Consider the following 26017-nt stretch of genomic DNA (forward strand, 5'->3'; position numbering starts at 1 on the left):
ACAGCCAATTACTCTCAACATAGCCAGTCTGTCATCAGATAAGTGAAAATTCAGCACCCTAACTCTAACCAGCAATTCTCAGCTCTGACTACATACTAGGACCACCTGCGGATTTTGTAAAATATTCTGGATGCTGGCACTTCTGATTTAATTGGTGGAGTAGGGCATAGAGATATGGCCTTTATTTTTAAAACTTCTTGAATGAACTTAATATACAACCAAGGATCCATAATCATCATACTCCCAGCTTCTACTAAACTGTGGGACTTCCAAACTTGGGAATCCACCTTCAGTTACCAAAAAAATACACAGGTTGAACATAGAATTTTACCACCTGAGGATCCCAAATCCAAAAATCCAAAATCCAAATTCTCCAAAATCTGAAGTTTTTGATTAATTGTATAAATAAAATTTTGGTGCCTGAATACTTACTAGAGTCAGAAATTCGATTTACTGCTAAGAGACTCCTTTTCTACTGATGATACTGTGACCCATATGAGGAAGGACAACTTTGAAGTAAGAAATCATGACAAGACCTCCACAGCATCCTCTATCATTGCAGAGATGAGGAGCAAGTTAAGCCCTCTGTGGCCCTCCTAGATCACCTAGCACATGGGCAGCATCGTGTAAGCCATTGCTAATAAACAATAAGAATGATACATGAAAAATTAAATTGATGAAAACCTAATAAATTCTCATCTTAGCCTATCAGAAAAAAAAAATTCATTCATTTCACATAGCTCTACTCCAAACCACAGCTTCAGGTGAAAAAGAAGTGGAAGGGCTTTCTCTCTCCAAAGTTCTGAAACTAAGGAGTCTACAAGCCCAACTTCAGTTTGAAAGGAAGTATTTTTCAAAAACAACAATAAGTTAAATATGACAGAAAGATTGTGGAGGAAACTAAGCAGAGTATCCTTAAGTACTCATGAAATGCCATTCAGAGAAAAAAGGAAAAAAAACAGAATAGTACCTCCTCTTGATTCCCACATCCCTAAGTGCCACCGTAAGCTGGTTTCTCTATACACCAGTGACATGCTGTTAAAAGTGGATTTTAGTTATCTGGTAACCACATAAGAACTTTATGAGAAGAGAAACTGCCCATACTTGCACTTCTCCCTCACTGGTGCCAACTGCTAGGCACGTTCCCTCTTTTATCCAGGATACAGAAGATACATAATTGCAAGTGAGACTCAAGTCTATGTTCTCAACTCCATTGTGATTTTCCCCATTCCAGATGTACACAGCAGACCCAAGGGCTACAGCAACAACATTTTTAAAACTCCAGTCCAGGATATTCAGATCTATTAAAAAAAAAAGAAAGAAAGAAAGAAAGAAAAGAAAAGCACTTAAAATTAGGGTGATTATACAGCCAAAGAAAAAAATTTCAAATAAACAATTTTATTTATAGGTTAGGGGAGAAATATTAAGATCTTCTCCATGGTTGGTCAGAAAATAAAATCATACATCCAAGTAGATTATTAGAAGTTCAAAAATAATAACTGGAATAGAATCTGATTCAAGACTTCCTGCCTAGTGCAGGGAGTGATAATGGCCAAATTATGGTATTATATTGTGTGCATGTATAACTATGTAACAACAAATCCCACCATTATGTACAACTGTAATGCACCAGTTAAAAAAAATGTTAAAAATTACACACACACACACACAGACACACACACAAAGGCGTACTGTCTAATAAGCAATAACACTTATCACTTATGCTCAAACATACCAATTTAGAGGCATTTAAAGAACTTGGCAAATTCATCTACCATTATTAGTACGCATAAATTTTTTTCTAACACATCACTAAATTGAAAGCATACAATTATTATGGAGTAATCCCTGAACCTAGGATATCTATGTGGGAAATGCAATCATCATTTCTAACCAAATTCACCAGCGACTGAAGTACATACAGATGAGATGGTGGCTCATTTGTGACACCTGTAAGTTCTCTGCAGCATCCTCCAGCTCTTACTAACAAGAACTCTGACTGCTAAAAGAAACCATATTTTTATGACCATTTATTAAAATGTGTTCTTATTTCTTTTAAGGCCGAAACTCTTATCCTGCCCAATACATTATCAAAGCTATGAAACACTCCAGTTCCATTACAGCAGACTAAGCCCCCTACAATATCCCTCCCATTAAAACAACTATGAACCCTGGACAAAATGTAAAACACAAACTCCTGAGGACCTTACAAAGGAAGTAAAATCAGGTAAACTAAGTAAGGGAGTAAAACCTCAGAGAACCTACCCAAGGGAGAGTGTCCCACCTTTTTCCTTACCTGGCTTTGACCTGAGGGCAGATGCTCTAGAGTCATGGAGCGCCACCTGCAGCAAAGACTCTGATAGAGAGCCTACTATCTTTCTTGTCAGAGAAATCAGGGAAAGGAGTTAAGGGAGCCCGAAGGCTGAGGGGAAGTTCTAGAGGGAAGAGAACCAGAGAAAAATACCCTCCAGCTGTGAGTATAAGAACTCACAGACACCTCACTCTAACCCCTAAGTCACGCAAGTGCAGGGGAAACTCAACATAGCCCAGCAGAGACTTTCAGAACTGATTGGAGATTTGAAACATCCATAGAAGTCTCAACCTAGACTCAGGTTCACATGCGAAGGCAGACCCAAACCAGCACAGTCAAGGCTTAAGAAACTGATCTGAGATTTATACTACAACTCATAGATGGCAAGATAAAATTTAAGGTGTAGACCTAACTATGACAAGACATCAACATTCTACACAATACATAACATGTTTAATGTCCAGGACATAATTTAAAATTACTGAACACATATAAAGGAGAAGCATAATCAATAGAGGAAAACTCCAAGAAAGAACAATTATCAGACAAAGACACTAAAGCAGCTATTATATTTTACATAAAGTAACACACATTGAAATTGATGAAGACAGAAAACCTCAGCAGAAAAATAGAAAAATATTTTTCTATATAAAGAAAATCTAAACTATTAAGCAAAACAATAGAAATGGAAGATACAAAAACCATAAAATAGAAATTTTAAAACTGAAAAATATAACATCTGAAAAATTCCTTGAACAAGCTCATTAGCAAAATGGAAATGACAGAGGAAAGAGTGAGTGGATTTAAATACAGACCAACATAAATCAATCAAATGAAAAGGCAAAAAAATGAATGAAGCCCCAGGATCTTGTGGAATATTATCTAAGATCTGTGAAGTTGGAACCAAACCTTGAAAGCAGGAGAACAAGGCTTTAAGCGACCATGAGTTCTCATCAGAAGCCATGGAGACTGGAAGTAAATAGAACAACATCTTTAAAATGTTGGAAGGAAAATCTTCCAACTTGAATCTTCAAGAATGAAGAACATTGGAATTGGTAAATATTTTTCCCTCTTAAGAAATTTAAAATACTTTTTAAATTTTTACTGTTTAAAGTGAAAGTTATAACCGTGGTGAGGTTTTCAGTGGATATAGGTGTAAAATACATGACAACTACAGTAACCTAGAAAAGTGGAAGTAGGCGAGACCTGTGTGACTGCAAGATCTTTATATGCATCTTGCATAAAGTGTACAATAGTAACAGTAGACTTGAGAAAGTTTAGACTACACTGTAATTCCTAGAGCAACAACTAAAACCACAATACAAAGAAAAGTAGCCAAAAAAGACAATAAATCAGTAAAAATAGAAGTAGAAAAGATGTCTAAGAAATGAGCGTTGGGCACTCCAACTTTAGAGTTTAGGGAGACAGAAGAGAAAGAGAAAGAAAGAAAGAAGAGAGAGAGAGAGAGAGAGAGAGAGAGGGGGAAGGAAGGAAGGAAAAGAAAGAAGAAAAAGGAAAAAGAGAGGAAGGGAGGAAGGAAGAAAGGAAGAAAGACCAAAAAAGACTGAACATAAAACTAGGAATTTTATGTGTCAATTAAAAACAGAATAAAGGAACTAGGGTTGTGGCTCAGTGGTAAAGTGCTTGCCTAGCACATGTGAGGTACTGGGTTTGATCCTCAGTACTACATAAAAAAAATAAATAAAGTAAAGGTATTGTGTCCATCTATAACTAAAAAGGAAAAAAAAAAAAAAACCTAGGGGCAACCCAAGAGAGAGGAATATCAAAGAGGAGACACTGATCAACTGTCTCAGATGTGGATAACAGGGTGCAGTGAGCTCTAAGAAGTAACTGTTGAACTTACCAAGGATGGGTTCTTTGGTGATATTTGGAATAGCAGTTTCAGTATAATAGTGAAATTTAAAACCTGGCTACAGTGGGCTCAGGACAATGTAGAGAAATGGGAAACAGTATAAACACCTTTTGACAAATTTTGCTTTGAGGGGAGAAAAAAAAGGGGTTATGACTTGAAGGAAAAATGGGAATGGAAGTGGGTGTTTTATTTTATAATGTTGTGGTTTAACATTTCTTGAAAATTTATCCTCCTTAGGAGATCCTGACAACAAATTCTCTTGGAGAAGGAACTACAAGAGAAGGAGGATAGAAATGTGCTCCCTTTAGTGATTTTGCTTCTTTCTACTCATTCCTCTCTGTAGATGTTTCTTTCCATTCTTCTCTCTGTTCCTCATTCCCCCACACTGGCGCTTGCCTTCAGCCTTAATCATCTGACTTGCATGCTAGTTCATTCTCTCTTCCAACTTCATTTCTCATGCTGCTGCCTCCTCTAATGCGACATTCCAAGAACAGTCCCCACCAACCTCCTGAGCCCCTCCCTCTACTGTTGGGGGCTGTGCCATGCAGACTGTGCCAAGATGGCACCTGGCAGCCAGTCAGAAGTTGTTTTGGTCACATTGGCAGTGAGGAGGTTAATTAACATAAGCACACTCAGGTGATTTGTCATTGGCCGTATTCAATTAAGTCCACGCACACAAAGCGTGCACAGGTGTTCCCGAGTGCTCCTGCTCATGCCTGCTCCTTTTAACCTTTGCCGTGATAGGGCAGCTGGCTCCTCACCTGATCTCAACTGGCGTGGCCCGGCCCTCTGCCTCCTGGAGGGAATATAAGTGGGCAGTAGGCAGAAGGCAAAATGAAGCAGCTAGCAGAGAGAAGAAGCAGATCAGATCGCAGTACACGGGACACACCACTAAGAAGCACCTCTAGAATGCACCTTTAGTTCACAGGATGCGGGACCTACCTCTAAGAAGAAGCAGCAGAACTCTAAGAAGAAATAGATCTCTGATAAGCAAAGTTTCTCTTCCTCTAAGCAAAGCCTCTCTTCCTCTCAACGTCTCTCTTCCTCTATAAATTAGTGAATCTAGGAAAAGTAGTTTATTGCCAGTCCGCCTCTGATAAATACCCACGCAATTATTGCTGCAGGGGGTAACAAATATACGCGGGACTGTTGCCACGGGCAGCGACACTCTACCCTGTCTTTCAGCGACACTACCCTCTCCTGCTTCAAAATCATGGAATCAGAGGACTTTCAAGATGGCGGACTAGAGGGCGACTGCATTTCATGTTGCTCCAGGATGCAGGATTCAAAAGACGAGATAGTGAGAGACTTGGGACCAACTCAAAGCTGCCGGGTGAGTCTCTCCCGTTGGGGAGGCGTCCCGGATGCGGCGGTAGCCCCGGAACGCAGGGTACTTTGTGAAGTAGAGTTGATCGGCCAGACACCCCTCCCCCCACAGGAGCGGTAAACACAGACAACTGGGATCATCGTAGAGGAGGCGACTCAGCACAGCGCTTGGAGTCGGAGCAACCACTGGGGCTCTGGGCGGCTGCCTGAGGAGGAGCAGCGTGGCGAGCTGTTTAGACTTAGAGCAATCGCTTCTGAACACCGGGGGGTTGCCCGGAGGAAGAGGAGAAGCACGGTGGGTCGCTTGGTCTAGGAGTGACTGCATCAGAGCCACAGGCGGTTGTCACAGGAGGAGGCGAGTGGTGAGTTGTTTGGACTAAAAGCGACCACTCCTGAACACCCGGGGGGCTACCCCGAGGAGGAGGAGGAACAGGGCAGGTCACTTGGACTCGGAGTGACTGCCTAGGGCTACAGGCGGTTGGCGGGAGGAGGAGACGCGAAGTGAGTTGCTTGAACTCCTAGTGACTGCGTCGGAAACCGGGCGGCTCTCCGGAGGAAGAGGTGTGTGGCGGGACTCTGGGTCTCCGAGCTATTGTACAAGGCTCCAGGTGGTGGCTCAGAGGAGGGGCCACATAGCCGGGTGATTAGGTGCAGAGCAGGGTCCCAGGACCGGCTTCTTGCTGGAAGAGCCGCACAGAGACACACCTAGGGGCGGAGCGAAGTTTCCAGGACTTCGGGCAGATTCTCTGAGGAGAGGCAGTCTAAGAAGACTCGTCTGCGAAGGGTGAGGCTCCCAGGCCCAGGAGGTAGGTCCAGGCCCCTGGGAACATTGCAGAGGAAGACAGCCCAGCCCAGGCGGTAGTTGTAGATTGAGGGGAACCTCTAGGAGGGGAACTGACCAGCAAGACCTCCCCACTGGGTGAGTCTTCCCTGCCGGGTGAGGTTTTCCCACAAGGACGGTAAAACCAGAGACACAGGCACAAACAGGCCTTGCCTCAGCCTGCAGCCTAGTTACCCTTTGGATGACCATTGGTCAATAAGTGGAGGCACCTCTGCCCACTAGCAGGGAATATACCCCACCTGAGGGTCACCATCCCTAGAGAGGCAGCTTCCTTGTGGAGCACCGCATTATCAACTTCCTCCAAGACTGCAGGCTACTGAAGGATAAGAGGGGATATACTAGCAATCTTCAGGGACATTATAAGTCAATAGAGGAAATCTGCAATATCTTAAGGACCCACTGATTCCTGAACAATATGAGAAAACAAGGGAAGAAAATGCCCCAAACAAATATAGATGTTACATCAATAAAATCCAACGACAGCATGGCAGAAGAAATGACAGAAAGGGAGTTCAGAATGTACATAATTAAAATGATCAGGGAAGCAAACGATGAGATGAAAGAGCAAATGCAGGCATTGAATGATGAGATGAAAGAGCAAATGCAGGCATTGAATGATAGCACCAATCGACAGTTAAAAGAGCAAATACAGGAAACAAAAGATCATTTCAATAAAGAGTTAGAGATATTGAAAAAAAAACAAACAGAAATCCTTGAAATGAAGGAAACAATAAACCAAATTAAGAAGTCCATAGAAAGCACAAGCAATAGGATAGAACACCTGGAAGACAGAACCTCAGATATTGAAGACAAAATATTTAACCTTGAAAACAAAGTTGAACAAACAGAGAAGATGGTAAGAAATCATGAACAGAATCTCCAAGAACTATGGGATATCATGAAAAGGCCAAATTTGAGAATTATTGAGATTGAGGAAGGCTTAGAGAAACAAACCAAAGGAATGAACAATCTATTCAATGAAATAATATCAGAAAATTTCCCAAATCTGAAGAATGAAATGGAAAATCAAGTTCAAGAAGCTTATAGGACTCCAAATACACAAAATTACAACAGACCCACACCAATGCACATTATAATGAAAATACGTAACATACAAAATAAAGACAGAATTTTAAAGGCTGTGAGAGAAAAGAACCAAATTACATTCAGGGGGAAACCAATACAGATATCAGCAGATTTTTCAATCCAGACCCTAAAAGATACAAGGGCCTGGAACAACATTTTTCAAGCTCTGAAAGAAAATGGATGCCAACCAAGAATCTTATACCAGCAAAACTTACCTTCAAATTTGATGATGAAATAAAATATTCCATGATAAACAAAAGCTAAAAGAATTTACAAAAAGAAAGCCAGCATTACAGAACATTCTCCACAAAATATTCCATGAGGAAGAGATAAAACACAAAGAAGCAAATCAGCAAAGGGAGGAAATATTCTAAAGGAACTATCAAATAAAGGAGGAACCAAGTTGTGTCAAAAAAATAAATAAATAAATAAAATTTAAAAAATGAACCAAATGACCAGGAATACAAATCATATCTCAATAATAACCCTGAATGTTAATGGCCTGAACTCATCAATCAAAAAACATAGACTGGAAGATTGGATTAAAAAGAAAGATCCAACAATATGTTGCCTGCAAGAGACTCACCTCATACAAAGAGATACCCATCGACTAAAGGTGAAAGGATGGGGAAAAACATACCATGCACATGGACTCAGCAAAAAAGCTGGAGTATCCATCCTCATTTCAGATAATGTGGACTTCAAGCCAAAGTTAGTCAGAAGGGATAAAGAAGGACATTTCATACTGCTTAAGGGAAGCATAAATCAGCAAGATATAATAATCATAAACATCTATGCCCCAAACAGTGGTTCATCCATGTATGTCAAACAAATCCTTCTCAATTTTAGAAACCAAATAGACCATAACACAATAATACTAGGTGATTTTAACACACCTCTCTCACCACTGGACAGATCTTCCAAACAAAAATTGAACAAAGAAACCATAGATCTCAATAACACAATCAATAATTTAGACTTAACAGACATTTATAGAATATACCATCCAACCAAGAGCGAATACACTTTCTTCTCAGCAGCACATGGATCCTTCTCTAAAATAGACCATATATTATGTCACAAAGCTAATGTTAGCAAATACAAGAAGATAGAGACACTACCTTGTATTCTATCAGATCATAATGGATTGAAGTTAGAAATAAATGAAAGAGTAAAAAACAGAAACTACTCCAACACCTGGAGATTAAACAATATGCTATTATATGATGAATGGATAACAGAAGATATTAGGAAGGAAATTAAAAAATTCTTAGAGGTAAATGAGAACAAAGAAACATCATATCAAAATCTCTGGGACACTATGAAAGCAGTACTTAGAGGAAAATTTATTTCATGGAGCGCATTTAATAAAACAAGTAAAACTCAACAAATAAACAACCTAAAACTACAGCTCAAAGCCCTAGAAAAAGAAGAACAGACCAACACCAAAAGTAGTAGAAGACAGTATCGGGTCCCCTCTGGCCGCAGAGAGAGACACGACAAATGTCTGAAGCTTTGGAAGTTTATTGTGCACAGTTTCTTTCCTACGCTTCTCTTACCCCTAGCTTCTGCGCACTCCCAGCTTCCCTTTTCCCAGCTTCTTCCACTCCCGCGTACTCCCTCCTTCCAGCTCAGCTCCAGCCGCTGCTGCTGCTGCTGCCGCCGCCGCCGCCACCGCCGCTTCCGCTCCGTCCGTTCCGTTCCCCAGCTTCTGCTGCCTACTCTCCCACCCACCAGGCTTATATACACTTCAACCAATCAGGGGAGAGTACATGAGATAAACGCGGACAGCTGCAGGCATAGGATGGGTACACGAGGGGAGCATGCTCTAGTCACATCGTTAACTAGCCAATCATTGGAATTCGCTGGTTGTTTACTGTATAGCTGGCCGCTTTTGGCTCAGCGTCAGGCGCCATCTTGACCACGCCCAAGGCTGGGGTTCCCGGGAACCCCCACAGATCCCCCTTCTTTAATATTAAACTAAGGCTCGGGACCGTGTCTGTCTTAGGCTGAGTGGTCAGCATATGTCCTTACCCGTCATCAGAGCCTGCAGAGCATGCTGCAGCTCCTGTCTTAGGTCGGTACACAGCCACCTCCTTCATTACCCGTCTTTGACTACCGATCCAGCATCAAGAGCCATACTAATGGGGGGCTGTCGGCCTTTAGGGCGGTCATGGCCTGATGAAAAATAATTTGATCTCTATTGGCTAGCTTGCAGATGCATGCCAAAACGAATGAAGAGAAGAAGGCCAAGGCAGAGGAGTACCACCATAGCTCCTAAGCCTGCCCGCTGTTTGACAAATCTATAAACAGAAGAACCTTATAGCCATATTAAATACAGAAACAATATACATCCCAATGGAGTTACAACACGGGTAACACAAAACAGCTCTCAGGGAATAAACGCATCCCAGTCCCAAAAGTTCTTGCAAGATATCCACTTGTTCTTATAGAGTCCATTCTCTGATAGAGTCTCTATGGTCTGTAAGGCTGCAACTGCATTCTCGGCCGAATGATCGTTGTTGTGGTTGTGTCAATGCTGCTACTGCAAGGACTGTGGTGGCAGTGATCACGGCTGTTGCAATGTCAAAGCCTCTTCTGTTTCTTGATAATAGCACTGGCAATTCTATATCTGCAACAGAAACTAGGACTGGCAGGAAGACAGAAATGTGCAAATTGCACAGGTGGCAAAAGAACCATTCCAGCATTATGAAAGATAGCACACAGTTAATGAACAGTTAAGAGGTGTTATTAGAAATGTTAGTTGGTAGAAACATAAAAGGGAGGAAATACACAAGCTGACGTAGGAGGAAAAGCAATATCATAGCTAGGGTCAGCAGAACGAGTTGCTCTACTCTGGGTCTGATCTGTAGTATGATTCCAACGGCAAAGTACAGAAATTCCTCCTGTTAAAGCAAAGAAAGGCTAGAAATATCCTTGTCACCAAAAACAGCACGACCTGAAAAATCATCAGTAGAATTGACAGACTTGTAGAGAAATTGGTGAAAAACAAGAAAAGGAAGGATAAAAAATATGTTAGTCAGAAATGAAAAATATGGCCAGGCTAACAATGGCCCATAGGTTCCGGGTTTGCCTTTCCGTCTGAGTTTTTGTTATTGGAGGAAGGCTCAGACTCGCCATTGTGAGGAGGAGCAGCATCACTTGCATGCTGTAAAACTCTGATTAGCCTTTCTGGAATCCAGACTGGAGTCTGTTGATCCTGTGGGAAAATACAAACAGACCCTTGGACCCAACGAAGGACTGGATCCGGTCCTTTCCAACAACCTGTCAGGATATCTTTCCATTTTGCCCATACTTGAGAAGTATTATGGGGATTATAATGTCGATCAGCTGCAGAATGGCCATCCCTATCCAGAGTTAAGAAATTTAGAATGAAAAGAACTAAATTAAGTTTATCTTTAGGAGACTTGTAGGAGGCTCCTATTCCCCCTTTTTGTTTATTTAAACAATTTTTTAAAGTAAGATGTGCTCTTTCCACAATGCCCTGTCCCTGAGGATTATAGGGGATGCCAGTGACTGATTGGATGTTAAATGTTTGTAAAAACAACCGGAAGCTTTTGGAAGTATAAGCAGGACCATTATCTGTTTTAATAACTTTAGGTATGCCCCAGCCAGCAAATGCTTGTAGGCAGTGTTGAATGACATCTTTTACCTTTTCTCCAGAATGAGCAGAAGCCATAATGATCCCTGAAGCAGTGTCTACTGACACATGTACATACTTAACAGTACCAAATTCAGAAATATGAGTTACATCCATCTGCCAAATATGACCAGGCAGCAGTCCCCTAGGGTTAACTCCAAAGGATTGTACTGGGATTAAAGGAGCACAATGTTGACAATTTTTTACTATTTGTCGAGCCATACATTTAGATATAGGAAATTTTCTGCTCAAAGTAGTGGAATTTACATGAAATTTTTCATGAAAGAGTTTTGCCTGTTCCTCTATGGAAAAAACAAAAATTGATTTGGTGGCCATGTCTACCAAGTCATTAGCATTGGCCAAAGGTCCTGGTAAATTGGAATGAGCTCTAATATGTCCTATATAGAATAGATGTTTACGCTGTAGGATAAGGTTTTGTAGCGTAGTAAAATAAGAAGCTACCGTGGACATGGAAGAAATATGGGGTACCGTTTCAAGAACCTGTAAAGCGTTAACGATATATAAGCTATCAGACAGAAGATTGAATGGCTGATTATCTGCTAATTTAAAGGCTAATATTACAGCTGCAAGTTCAGTAACCTGTGCGGAGTTGGGTGGAACTATTATGGTGTGAAGTTGTTTACCGATAAGTACTGCACCTACTCCATTTTTGGAGCCATCAGTAAAAATGGTTACACAGTCTTTAAGAGGCTGGACACTAGTCACTTTTGGAAAAACTATGGGAGTATTTTTACAGAATTGAATCCAGGGATGTTGGGGATAATGGTTATCGAACTGAGCTGAAGTGGAACAATATAATACTGACCAATCATCATCATTATTAATTAACCATTTAATTTGCTGAGTGGAATAAGGAGTTATAATAATAGACGGATGGATTCCAAAAACAGTAATGCAAGATTCTATTCCCTTGAATATTACCTGGGCAATAGCTTGGGGATATGATTGCAATGTTTTAGCCGGAGAGCTAGGGAGATTTATACTTTGCAGAGGTCCTCCTTGCCAAACTATGCCAAAAGGGGTATGCTTCTCTGAGATTATGATTAAACTTAATGGTTGAGTAGGATCACAACGATCAACGTAACACTGCTGAAGTCTATTCTCTACTAGCTGTAAGGATACCCGTGCTTCAGGAGTAAGTTTCCTAGGGGAATTCAAGTCAGGATTACCTTTTAATATATCGAATAAAGGTTTTAATTCCCCTGTGGACAATTTTAAATAGGATCTGATCCAGTTAATGTCACCTAAGAGTTTCTGAAAATCGTTCAAGGTATTCAATTGATCTGTCCTGATGGTCAACCTTATTGGTCTGACTGTAGTAGCAGTGAGCCTTGTACCCAGATATTCTTGGATCTCCTCTAATTGTAATTTTTCAGGGGCTATCGTTAGTCCTCTCTTTTCTAATGCTTGAGTTATAAATTGTAATGCTTCTAACAAGACTTCTTTTTCTGGATGGCAAATAAGTATGTCATCCATATAGTGATAAATCAACAATCTCTTAAACTTTTGTCTAGTAGTTGTTAACGCTTTATCTACGTATATTTGACATATAGTAGGACTGTTAGCCATACCTTGAGGCAACACAGTCCATTCGAATCTCTGGTCAGGCTGAGTGTGATTAAGAGAGGGCAAAGTAAAGGCAAATCTCCAACAATCATTTTTGTGTAAGGGTATAGAGAAAAAGCAATCTTTTAAATCCAGAATAATAGTAGGCCAATTTTTCGGTAGTGCAGTAACAAGAGGGAGTCCACATTGGACGGGTCCCATAGGGTACATTTGTTCGTTTATGGCTCTTAAATCCTGTAACAACCTCCATTTTCCTGATTTTTTCTTTGTTAAGAATATTGGAGTATTCCAAGGAGAGGTAGAATGTTGTAAATGACCTGCTTGTACCTGCTCTTGTACTAACTTATGAGCTGCCTCTAGCTTTTCTTTTGTTAGGGGCCACTGTGGAATCCAGCGAGGCTTATCATCTTTCCATATTATAGGGATTGATGGTTTATCAGTGGCCCCTAGGAAAAACCCAATCCATGAGAATCATTTTTTGGTGGAAGTAAAGGCAGTGGTTGGGTAGATCCTTGGCCATGTCTTCCTAATCCTTTTTTATCATCATAATTCATATTTTATAACATATTTCTTACAGGAGTCCCTTGGTAAATCTGGACAGTGGTGAGTTTCATATCCATTTGCTGCAGGACGTCTCGTCCCCATAGGCTAATAGGAACATTACAGACATATGGCTGAAATATTCCTGTGTGTCCCTCTGTATCTTTCCATGATAATGAGGAAGCACTTTGATTGGGGCTCTCTGCTACTCCTAAGCCTCTCAAGCTCTGAGCTGCTGTGATCAATGGCCAGTGCTTTGGCCAGACCATTGCACTGATAATACTTTTGTCTGCTCCTGTATCTAATAAACCTGTAAATTCCATATTTCCCACTTTTAATTTCAGGAGGGGCCTCTGTTCCATATCCATAGTAAGGTTTATTAAAGTGGTTCCTGTTGATCCAAAACCTCCTTGTCTTTTATTTGTATTTTCACTGGGCCACAAGGAATGTCGACTGGGCAGTATAAGCATTTGTGCAATGCTATCCCCTGGAGAGATGACCGTAATTCCTTTTGGTGAAGAGACCAAGGCTTTTATTTGTCCAGTGAAATCAGGATCAATAACCCCTGGGTGTACTATAAGTCCTTTTAGTGTTGAGGAACCTCTACCTAGTAATAGTCCTACACTATTTTGTGGGATTTTTTAATGCCAATCAGTATCAATCATCTGCACCCCCATATCTGGGGTTAGTATGAGTCTGGAGGTGGCACAGATGTCCAATCCGGCACTTCCTGAGGTGACTCTGCGCTCCCCTTCTCTGTGGGAGGATACCACCGTCGGGGAACTTGTTGAATTACCCCGTATATTTGTTGCGGGCCCCGGGGAGGGCCCTGTCTCCCGTTTTTTTGAAGTTCAGGATTCGACCCTAGGAAATTATCCTCCCTATCTCTAATAGGCTGACAGGCACTATTCCGATGACTTCCTCTTCTGCATCTTGGACATAGCCCTGGGGCATAAGGTGTAACAAATTTTACTATAGTTATCTCTTATCTTTTGTTAGGGCATTATCTCCTTGCTGATTTTGTGCATCTATTGAAGCGTATTGGCCTTCTCCTATTAACATTTCTATCGGGAAACCTTGCTACTATGTTTCTGCAAGCAGTTTCAACAGCTATTTCTTGCCACTGAGCTTCCCCAATTAGCCATTGTTCTCCAGATAACACTGCTCTGCATACCTGTCTCCAAATAGTCTTAACTGCCTCTTTAAAGTTTTTTTCTAATGGTTGATGGTATCTCCATTTGCTCCTCAAATACGGGCAGGTTCTACAGATTTTGAAGCTCTTTTTATTAGGCTTAGGTTTCTCCTACCTTTTCCCCTTGTTCCTAAGTTTTCACTACCACTTGGTTATTCCTTTTTGGGGGTTCTTTATGTTAAACTTAGTTCCCTTTTTTCCCTTGTTCTTAGATTTTTTGAGCAATTATTTTCTAGGTCACCACCACTCAATCTTTCCTCACTTTATTCTCTTTAAGCATTCTTTTCTGTTACTATTAAATCCTGTTCATGAAGATCCCCCTTGTGGCACACTAAGCAGCTTTTCTTACCTTAGCTGTTTTTTTTTTTTTTTTTTTTTTTTTTTTTCTCAATGGCATCCCATTGTTTTTTAATGGTTCCCTGAGGGGTTGCTGCGTTCAGACCCCATTGTTACTAATTTGAATAGCTTTAGTTATGGCAATTACAATAACAGTGGCCTAGCTGCCAGGAGCAACGAAATTACTGAAGGGAAAACTATCAAGTGCGCATTAAAATTTTTATAGCGGCTTTTCGCGTAGGACCGCTTCAAACGTGTTTCTACTTTCACTTTAATTAGACCGCGTTCCACGCGCCAGGACCACTGATGGCGTGTCCCGATACCCCCCCGACCCACGTTCTACGCGTTAGGATCCCGGTACCCCTCAACCCGCGTTCCACGCGTCAGGACCGCTAATGGCGCGACCCGATACCCGCGTTCCACGCGTCAGGACCCCAATACCTTTCAACCCGCGTTCTACGCATCAGGACTCCTGATACCTTTCAACCGGACCGCACTCTGCGTGTCCCCAGGACCGCAATGGCGCATCCTGACACCCTTTAACTTTTTTATAACCGGTTCAACTTGTATACAAAAAAAAATTCTTTCAAATATCTTACCTTGTTTTCTTTTATAAGGCCTTCATCTTCCCGGGTTTCGGCGCCAGTTATCGGGTCCCCTCTGGCCGCAGAGAGAGACACGACAAATGTCTGAAGCTTTGGAAGTTTATTGTGCACAGTTTCTTTCCTACGCTTCTCTTACCCCTAGCTTCTGCGCACTCCCAGCTTCCCTTTTCCCAGCTTCTTCCACTCCCGCGTACTCCCTCCTTCCAGCTCAGCTCCAGCCGCTGCTGCTGCTGCTGCTGCCGCCGCCGCCGCCACCGCCGCTTCCGCTCCGTCCGTTCCATTCCCCAGCTTCTGCTGCCTACTCTCCCACCCACCAGGCTTATATACACTTCAACCAATCAGGGGAGAGTACATGAGATAAACGCGGACAGCTGCAGGCATAGGATGGGTACACGAGGGGAGCATGCTCTAGTCACATCGTTAACTAGCCAATCATTGGAATTCGCTGGTTGTTTACTGTATAGCTGGCCGCTTTTGGCTCAGCGTCAGGCGCCATCTTGACCACGCCCAAGGCTGGGGTTCCCGGGAACCCCCACAGACAGGAAATAGTTAAACTCAGAGCTGAAATCAATGAAATTGAAACAAAAGAAACAATACAAAAAATTGACAAAATAAATAGTTGGTTCTTCGAAAAAATAAACAAAATTGATAAACCTTTAGCCACACTAACAAAGAGAAGACGAGAGAAAACTCAAATTACTAAAATTCGGAATGAACAAGGAAATATCACAACACACACGACTGAAATACAAAACATAATTAGAAGCTATTTTGAAAATCTATACTCCAACAAAATAGAAAATTTCGAAGACATCAACAGGTTTCTAGAGACATATGAATTGCCTAAACTGAACGAGGAGGACATACACAATTTAAATAGACCAATTTCAAGTAATGAAATAGATGAAGTCATCAAAAGCCTACCAACAAAGAAAAGTCCAGGACCAGATGGGTTCTCAGTCGAGTTCTACAAAACCTTTAAAGAAGAGCTCATTCCAATACTTCTCAAAGTATTCCATAAAATAGAAGAGGAGGGAACCCTCCCAAACTCGTTCTATGAAGCCAATATTACCCTGATACCTAAACCAGACAGAGACACATCAAGGAAAGAAAATTTCAGACCAATATCCTTAATGAACATCGACGCAAAAATTCTCAAAAAAATTTTAGCAAATTGCATACAAAAACATATTAAAAAGATAGTGTACCATGATCAAGTAGGTTTCATCCCAGGGATGCAAGGTTGGTTCAACATCAGGAAATCAATAAATGTAATTCACCCTATCAATAGACTTAAAGTCAAGAATCACATGATTATTTCAATAGATGCAGAAAAAGCATTTGATAAAATACAGCACCCCTTCATGCTCAAAACACTAGAAAAAATAGGGATAGTGGGAACATTCCTTAACATTGTAAAGGCCATCTATGCTAAGCCCATGGCTAATATCATTCTAAATGGTGAAAAACTGAAAGCATTCCCCCTTAAAACTGGAACAAGACAGGGATGCCCTCTTTCACCATTTCTTTTCAATATTGTTCTTGAAACTCTAGCCAGAGCAATTAGACAGACCAAAGAAATTAAAGGGATACAAATAGGAAAAGAAGAACTCAAACTATCCCTGTTTGCTGATGATATGATTATATACTTAGAGGAACCAGGGAATTCCACCAGAAAACTTTTAGAACTCATAAGTGAATTCAGTAAAGTAGCGGGATATAAGATCAATGCACATAAATCTAAGGCATTTTTATACATAAGTGATGAATCTTCAGAAAGAGAAATTAGGAAAACTACCCCATTCACAATAGCTTTGAAAAAAATAAAATACTTGGGAATCAATCTCACAAAAGAGGTGAAAGACCTCTACAGTGAGAACTACAGAACACTAAAGAAAGAAATTAAAGAAAACCTCAGAAGATGGAAAGATCTCCCATGTTCTTGGATAGGAAGAATTAATATTGTCAAAATGGCCATACTACCAAAAGTGCTATACAGATTCAATGCAATTCCAATTAAAATCCCAATAATGTACTTTACAGAAATAGAGCAAGAAATTATGAAATTCATCTGGAAGAATAAAAAACCCAGAATAGCTAAAGCAATCCTTGGCAGAAAGAGTGAAGCAGGGGGTATCGCAATACCAGATCTTCAACTCTACTACAAAGCAATAGTAACAAAAACGGCATGGTATTGGTACCAAAATAGAAAGGTGGATCAATGGTACAGAATAGAGGACACGGACACAAACCCAAATAAATACAATTTTCTCATACTAGACAAAGGGGCCAAAAATATGCAATGGAGAAAAGATAGCCTCTTCAACAAATGGTGCTGGGAGAATTGGAAATCCATATGCAACAGAATGAAATTAAACCCATATGTCTCACCATGCACGAAACTAAACTCAAAATGGATTAAGGACCTCGGAATCAGACCAGAGACCGTGCATCTTATAGAAGAAAAAGTAGGTCCAGAGCTTCAACATGTCAGCTTAGGACCAGACTTCCTCAACAGGACTCCCATAGCACAAGAAATAAAAGCAAGAATCAACAACTGGGATAGATTCAAACTAAAAAGCTTTCTCTCAGCAAAGGAAACTATCAGCAATGCGAAGAAAGAGCCTACAGAGTGGGAGAAAATCTTTGCCAATCATACTTCAGATAGAGCGCTAATCTCCAGAATCTATAAAGAACTCAAAAAACTCTACACCAAGAATGCAAATAATCCAATTGACAAATGGGCTAAGGAAATGAATAGACACTTCACAGAAGAAGATATACAAGCAATCAACAAACATAGGGAAAAATGTTCAACATCTCTAGTAATAAGAGAAATGCAAATCAAAACCACCCTAAGATTCCATCTCACCCCAATTAGAATGGCAATTATCAAGAATACAAGCAACAACAGGTGTTGGCGAGGATGTGGGGAGAAAGGTACACTCATACATTGCTGGTGGGGCTGCAAATTAGTGCAGCCACTCTGGAAAGCAGTGTGGAGACTCCTTAAAAAACTTGGAATGGAACCACCATTTGACCCAGCTATCCCACTCCTTGCTCTATACCCAAAGGACTTAAAATCAGCATATTACAGAGATACAGCCACATCAATGTTCATAGCTGCTCAGTTCACAATAGCCAGATTGTGGAACCAACCTAGATGTCCTTCAATTGATAAATGGATAAAGAAACTGTGGTATATATATACAATGGAATATTACTCAGCCATAAAGAATGATAAAATTATGGCATTTACAGGCAAATGGATGAAATTGGAGAATATCATGCTAAGTGAGATAAGCCAATCTTAAAAAAACAAAGGACGAATGATATCTCTAATAAGTGGATGATGACACATAATGGGGGGTGGGAGGGGTTAGTGTTAGGGTTAGAGTTAGGGTTAGGGAGGGGGGCAAGAATGGAGGAAGGAAGGACTGTATAGAGGGAAAAGAGGGGTGGGAGGGGTGCGGGGAAGGGAAAAAATAACAGAATGAATCAAACAGCATTACCCTATGTAAATTTATGATTACACAAATGGTATGCCTTTACTCCATGTACAAACAGAGAAACAACACGTATTCATTTGTTTACAATAAAATAAAATAAAATAAAATAAAAAGAAGAAAGGGAAAAGGAAAAAAAAAAAACATGGAATCATCTTAAATTCATCCATCTTGCCAAGTATTTTTACTCATAGAAGGTAAATAGACCCTTACTCTTTAGTAGCTCTCTCCTGCTAATTGCTTTCTGTATACTCTGCCATGAACCTTCCTTTATATTTTTCCTGGTCAACAGCTCCCCAAACAAGTCTAGGTTTCTATACCTGACTTTTTAATTTCTCCATGATCTGCATACATACCAATCCCCAATGTAGCCTCTTCATTGCAATTAATCATCATTAATTACCAATATCTTGTCTTTGCTCATGCTGTTAACAGTACCAAAATTTCTCTTTCTCCCCTCCACACTTACAAATACTACCCATCTTTGAAGACCCCACTGAAATCTAAATATCTCCATAGCATCTTCCTGGACAGCTGTAGAGCTCACTGAGCCCACTATAGCTCATACTCCATGGTTCAGTGTTTATATTCCACACTGGCATGTTGGTATCAGTTTCATGTGAGTTAATACTGTCTTCCTAACTAGATTATAAGTTAGGTACTTAATAAGTGCACCCAACATGGTAACTGATTTGATTTACCCATGTTTAAAATATATGCATAAGAATATGTCAACATTAGTGCAGTACATTCTAATACGATAAAACAAAATGTACACTAGTACATTCTAATACGATAAAACAAAAATGTATTTATGAACTGGGCACTATGGCACACGTCTGGAATACTCCCAGCGAATCACCTGGCAGAGGCAGAAGGATCACAAATTCAAAGCCAGTCTCAGCAACTTAGTAAGGTTCAAAAATATTTTTTTAAAAGGTCTTTGGATGTAACTCAGTGGTACAGTGGATCTGGGCTCAATCCGCCATATGGGAAAAAAAAAATTTATGAGTAACCATCCTTATGTTCTTCCACCAATAAAATAACACCCATTGCTGAACATGAAAATTGCACAAGGAAAAACCAACTACATTACTACATTAACCACAGTTGTGTAGTATGTCATTCAAACTTGAGACACAAGGACCATCTGGTTCTTTCAGAATCAAACTTCCAGTTTATGCCAAAGCATGGGATATACTTTGTCATTTCAACACTGTTTTCTTCTGTTTGTTTGTTTTGATTTTTTTGGTTTATTTGTTTGTTTGTTTGTTTGTTTGGTACCAGGGATTGAACCCAGGGGCATTTAACCGCTGAGCCACATCCTCCGTTATTTTTTATATTTTATGTAGAGACTGGGTCTCCCTGAGTTGCTTAGGGCCTTGCTGAGTTGCTGAGCCTGGCTTTGAACTCTTGATTCTCCTGCCTCAGCCTCTCTAGCTGCTGGGATTACAGGCCTGCACCACTACAGCTGGCTCATTTCAGCTTTTTAATTCACAATCTAAACAATAACTTACAGTAGTCATTTCGAAGACCAGTAAGATGAATCTTCACCTCTGGTGGGCATACAGGATAGTTTTCATCACAGAACCTTTCAAGATGAAAGAATTCATCTCTGGTTCCATGTTGGCAACCTACAAAGATTGAACAGTTCTAAATATCTCTAAAGATTCTGAAAATGTAAAGTTTATCCTTGTGGGTGTTAAGAGAATACAAAGCAAAAATAAGAAAGTGGTCATCATAATTAAAACTGTAATACAAAGAACTGGGGAGAGAAAGAAATGAAGAGGACTTCGGTACTAATTTAAACAAGAACATTAGAAATTATCTGATGGCATGCTTTGAATAAAAAGTACATGAGTGCCAGACCTAAATGTAGATGACAAGTCTTATGGGGAACACACAAGGACATACAACAGGCTTGAATATTTTATTCTGTCACATGAGATTTTAAAACCATGCTTACCTAGTAGGTGTATATCCTCCTTTAAGTGTTTGTCAATAAATATTTGTTGATTCATTGATTTTTAGCTTTTTCTCTATTTCTGCACCAGAGCACACACAGTCATCACTTTGGGCTAATTTTAGCCATGACTACTGGAAGTCATGATATCTTTTGTTCTCTTTTCTGATTAAAAGACTTCATTAAATCAAAACCACAGACCACTGTCATTTCATCTCCAACCACTTATTTATGATCAAACTGAGAATGCAAAAATCAATAGGAACCAAGACAAATCAGGTGACTTGTGGTCTCTGGACCCAAATGGTTTCTAATAAAGGTATGAGAGCTTCAGAATGCTATACCAAGAAACCAAATTATTACTCACAAATTCCTACCTCAGGAACACAGATAGTCCCCAACTTACAACGATTCCACTTGACAATTTTTCACCTTTACAATGATGCAAGAGTATACCCACATCACTATTTTGTTTTTCATTTCAGTACAGTATTCCAAATAAATTACATGAGATTTTCAACACTATTTATAAGATAGGTTTTGTGTCAGATGATTTGCCCAACTGTGGGCTAACTTAAGTGTTCTGAGCATGTTTAAAGTAAGGCAGACTAATTGATGAAGTTCAGTGTATTAAATGTATTTTCAACTTACAATGGGTTTATTGGGACATAGCCACATCACAAGTAAAGGAACATCTATACTCCCAAAAAGCTAAAAAATAATGTTATTAGAGAAATAAGAAAAGACAAATTATCCATGAAACATGAACAGAATGCTGTCAAGAAGGGACATTGCAAAAAAATTTCTCTTTAAAAATTAAAACTAGGATAACCAAAATTAAAAATTTAATAAGGTTTTTGGACAGGACTGAGGTAATAATCCAGAAGAGAGAGAAAAAAGATGAAAAAATAGAACAGAAAAGATAGAAAAGTGAGAAAATCAATCCACAAAGATCAACATAATAATTTCAGAAAGAAATAAAAATGTGAAGAAATTATTAAAGAATAATTCAAGATACTTTCTAAGAACTATAGACTATGCATCTCTAAGATTGAAAAGGTTCACCAATAGAACTTTTAAACTACAAGGAGTATTATAGTCTGGATATGAGGTGTTCCCCCCAAAAAGCTCATGGTGTTAGGCAATATAGGAATGTTCTAAAATGAAATTATGGCGGGCTCTCTTCACGGGGCGATCCAAGATGGCGGCCTAGAGGGAGACTGCACCCCCGGTCGCTCCAGAACCCAGGAGTTAAGAAGGGGAGGCATTGAGAGACTCGGACTGAAGTGGAGCCACGGGTGAGTCTGCCCACTGGGTAAAGCTCGGCCCGGGTGGCAGGCCCAGATAGAGGTGGCTTATCGGAGCCGGGCAGGGCAGCTAGAGTCATCCACAGGCAGTCCTGCGCACTCCGGCGGTGGGCCCCGCCCACACAGCCAGCTTCTCCAGGTTCTCGGAACGGAACTGGCCCGCTAGTGAGAGCCTGTCTGAACAGAGCACGCTCCGAGTCCCGGAGCCCCTGCAGTGCAGTGTACTCCTGCAAAGAACCAGCGGAGAGCCTCGATCTGCAGTCAGCCTCAGGGATAAGGTCAGGGCAGCCGGAGACCTCTTCAGGCGGCTCTGCCCACTCCGGCTGCGGGCTCTCTTCACGGGGCGATCCAAGATGGCGGCCTAGAGGGAGACTGCACCCCCGGTCGCTCCAGAACCCAGGAGTTAAGAAGGGGAGGCATTGAGAGACTCGGACTGAAGTGGAGCCACGGGTGAGTCTGCCCACTGGGTAAAGCTCGGCCCGGGTGGCAGGCCCAGATAGAGGTGGCTTAGCAGAGCCGGGCAGGGCAGCTTGAGTCTTCCCAAGGTAGTCCTCCACACTCCGGCAGTGGGCTCTTCCCACACGGCCAGCTGCACGGTGCAGGCCCACAGTGAGAGCATTTCCGCACAGAGCCAGTTCCAAAACGTGGAACCAGTAGGGGGCTAGGGGCAGTATTCTTCGAATGAGCTGCTTTATCAGATTCCTCCAAGACATCAGGCTACTGAAGGCTGGGAGGTGATACACTGGAAATCTACTGGGACACTATAAGCCAATAGTGGAAAACTGCAATATCTCAGGGTCCCACTGACAACTGACCATTATGAGAAAACAAGGGAAGAAAATGTCCCAAACAAACCTAGATACTACATCAATAAAACCCAATGACAGCAGAGCAGAAGAAATGTCAGAAAAGGAGTTCAGAATGTACGTAATTAAAACGATCAGGGAAGCTAATGAGGAGATGAAAGAGCAAATGCAGGCATTGAAGGAGGAGATGAAAGAGCAAATGCAGGCATTAAATGATCGCACCAATCAACAGTTAAAAGACCAAATACGGGAAGCAAGAGATCATTTCAATAAAGAGTTAGAGATACTGAAAAAAAACCAAACTGAAATCCTTGAAATGAAGGAAACAATAAACCAAGTTAAAAACTCCATAGAAAGCATAACCAATAGGATAGAACACCTGGAAGACAGAACCTCAGACATTGAAGACAAAATATTTAACCTTGAAAACAAAGTGGAACAAACAGAGAAGATGGTAAGAAATCATGAACAGAATCTCCAAGAACTATGGGATATCATGAAAAGGCCAAATTTGAGAATTATTGGGATTGAGGAAGGCTTAGAGAAACAAACCAAAGGAATGAACAATCTATTCAATGAAATAATAACAGAAAATTTCCCAAATCTGAAGAACGAAATGGAAAACCAAGTACAAGAGGCTTATAGAACTCCAAACATACAAAATTACAACAGACCCACACCAAGGCACATTATTATGAAAATACCTAACATACAAAATAAAGACAGAATTTTAAAGGCCGCGAGAGAAAAGAATCAAATTACATTCAGAGGGAAACCAATAAGAATATCAGCAGATTTTTCAATCCAGACCCTAAAAGCTAGAAGGGCCTGGAACAACATATACCAAGCCCTGAAAGAAAATGGATGCCAACCAAGAATCTTATACCCAGCAAAACTTACCTTCAAATTTGACGATGAAATAAGATCCTTCCATGATAAACAAAAGCTAAAGGAATTTACAAAAAGAAAGCCAGCATTACAGAACATTCTCAGCAAAATATTCCATGAGGAAGAGATGAAAAACAACGATGCAAATCAGCAACAGGAGGCGCTAGCCTAAAGGAATAGCCAAATAAAGGAGAAACCAAATCATGTCAAAAACAAATATGAGTCAATTGACTGGGAATACAAATCATATCACAATAATAACCCTGAATGTTAATGGCCTGAATTCATCAATCAAAAGACACAGACTGGCAGATTGGATTAAAAAGAAAAATCCAACAATATGCTGCCTGCAAGAGACACATCTCATAGAAAGAGACACCCATAGACTAAAGGTGAAAGGATGGGGAAAAACATACCATGCACACGGACACAGCAAAAAAACTGGAGTATCCATCCTCATCTCAGATAATGTGGACTTCAAACCAAAACTAGTCAGAAGGGATAAAGAAGGACATTACATGCTGCTTAAGGGAAGCATAAATCAGCAAGACATAACAATCATAAATATCTATGCCCCGAACATTGGCTCATCCACGTACGTCAAACAAATCCTTCTCAATTCCAGAAATCAAATAGACCACAACACAATAATACTAGGCGATTTTAACACACCTCTCTCACCACTGGATAGATCGTCCAAACAAAAATTGAATAAAGAAACTATAGATCTCAACAACACAATCAGCAATTTAGACTTAACGGACATATATAGAATATACCATCCAACAAAGAATGAATACACTTTCTTCTCAGCAGCACATGGATCCTTCTCTAAAATAGACCATATTTTATGCCACAAAGCTACTGTTAGTAAATACAAGAAGATAGAGATACTACCTTGTACTCTATCAGATCATAATGGATTGAAATTAGAAATAAATGACAGAATAAAAAACAGAAACTTCTCCAATACCTGGAGACTAAATAATACACTATTATATGATGAATGGATAACAGAAGACATCAGGAGGGAAATAAAAAAATTCTTAGAAGTAAACGAGAACAAAGACACATCATATCAAAATCTCTGGGACACTATGAAAGCAGTACTTAGAGGAAGATTTATTTCATGGGGTGCATTCAAAAAAAGAAGTAGAAATCAACAAATAAACGAGTTAACACTACAGCTCAAAGCACTAGAAAAAGAAGAGCAGACCAATACCAAAAGTAGTAGAAGACAGGAAATAGTTAAAATCAGAGCCGAAATCAACGAAATCGAAACAAAAGAAACAATTGGAAAAATTAATAAAATAAATAGTTGGTTCTTTGAAAAAATAAATAAAATTGATAAACCCTTAGCCACACTAACAAAGAGAAAGAGGGAGAAAACTCAAATTACTAAAATTCGGAATGAACAAGGAAACATCACAACAGACACGAGTGAAATACAAAACATAATTAGAAGCTATTTCGAAAATCTATACTCCAACAAAACAGAAAACCTTGAAGACATCAACAAATTTCTAGAGACATATGAACTACCTAAACTGAACGAGGAGGACATACACAACTTAAATAAACCAATTTCAAGCAATGAAATAGAAGAGGTCATCAAAAGCCTACCAACAAAGAAAAGTCCAGGACCAGATGGGTTTTCAGCCGAGTTCTATAAAACCTTTAAAGAAGAGCTCATTCCAATACTCCTCAAACTATTCCATGAAATAGAAGAGGAGGGAACCCTACCAAACTCGTTCTATGAAGCCAATATCACCCTGATACCTAAACCAGACAGAGACACATCAAGGAAAGAAAATTTCAGACCAATATCCTTAATGAACATCGATGCAAAATTCTCAACAAAATTTTAGCAAATCGCATACAAATATATATTAAAAAGATAGTGCACCACGATCAAGTGGGTTTTATCCCAGGGATGCAAGGTTGGTTCAACATTCGGAAATCAATAAATGTCATTCACCATATCAACAGACTTAAAGTTAAGAATCACATGATTATTTCAATAGATGCAGAAAAAGCATTTGATAAAATACAGCATCCCTTCATGCTCAAAACACTAGAAAAAATTGGGGTAATGGGAACATTCCTAAACATTATAAAGGCCATCTACGCTAAGCCCATGGCTAATATCATTCTAAATGGTGAAAAACTGAAAGCGTTCCCCCTAAAAA

At 40.2% G+C, this 26017-nt stretch overlaps 1 protein-coding gene across 2 annotated transcripts in view; it reads right to left on the reverse strand.

Moving 5' to 3' along the window:
• Positions 1 to 26017, reverse strand: part of Cdc20b (cell division cycle 20B) — a 79893-nt gene that overhangs the window by 20520 nt on the left and 33356 nt on the right. For both annotated transcript variants that reach the window (XM_047556876.1, XM_047556875.1), the window contains exons 6-7: positions 20382 to 20498; positions 1105 to 1301 (exon numbers count right to left, since the gene is read on the reverse strand). In XM_047556876.1, coding sequence (XP_047412832.1) covers positions 1105 to 1301; positions 20382 to 20498 — 314 coding nt within the window. The remainder of the gene's footprint in view (positions 1 to 1104; positions 1302 to 20381; positions 20499 to 26017) is intronic.

This window comes from Sciurus carolinensis, chromosome 6, assembly GCF_902686445.1.
Source record: "Sciurus carolinensis chromosome 6, mSciCar1.2, whole genome shotgun sequence".
Classification (NCBI taxonomy): Eukaryota; Metazoa; Chordata; class Mammalia; order Rodentia; family Sciuridae; genus Sciurus; species Sciurus carolinensis.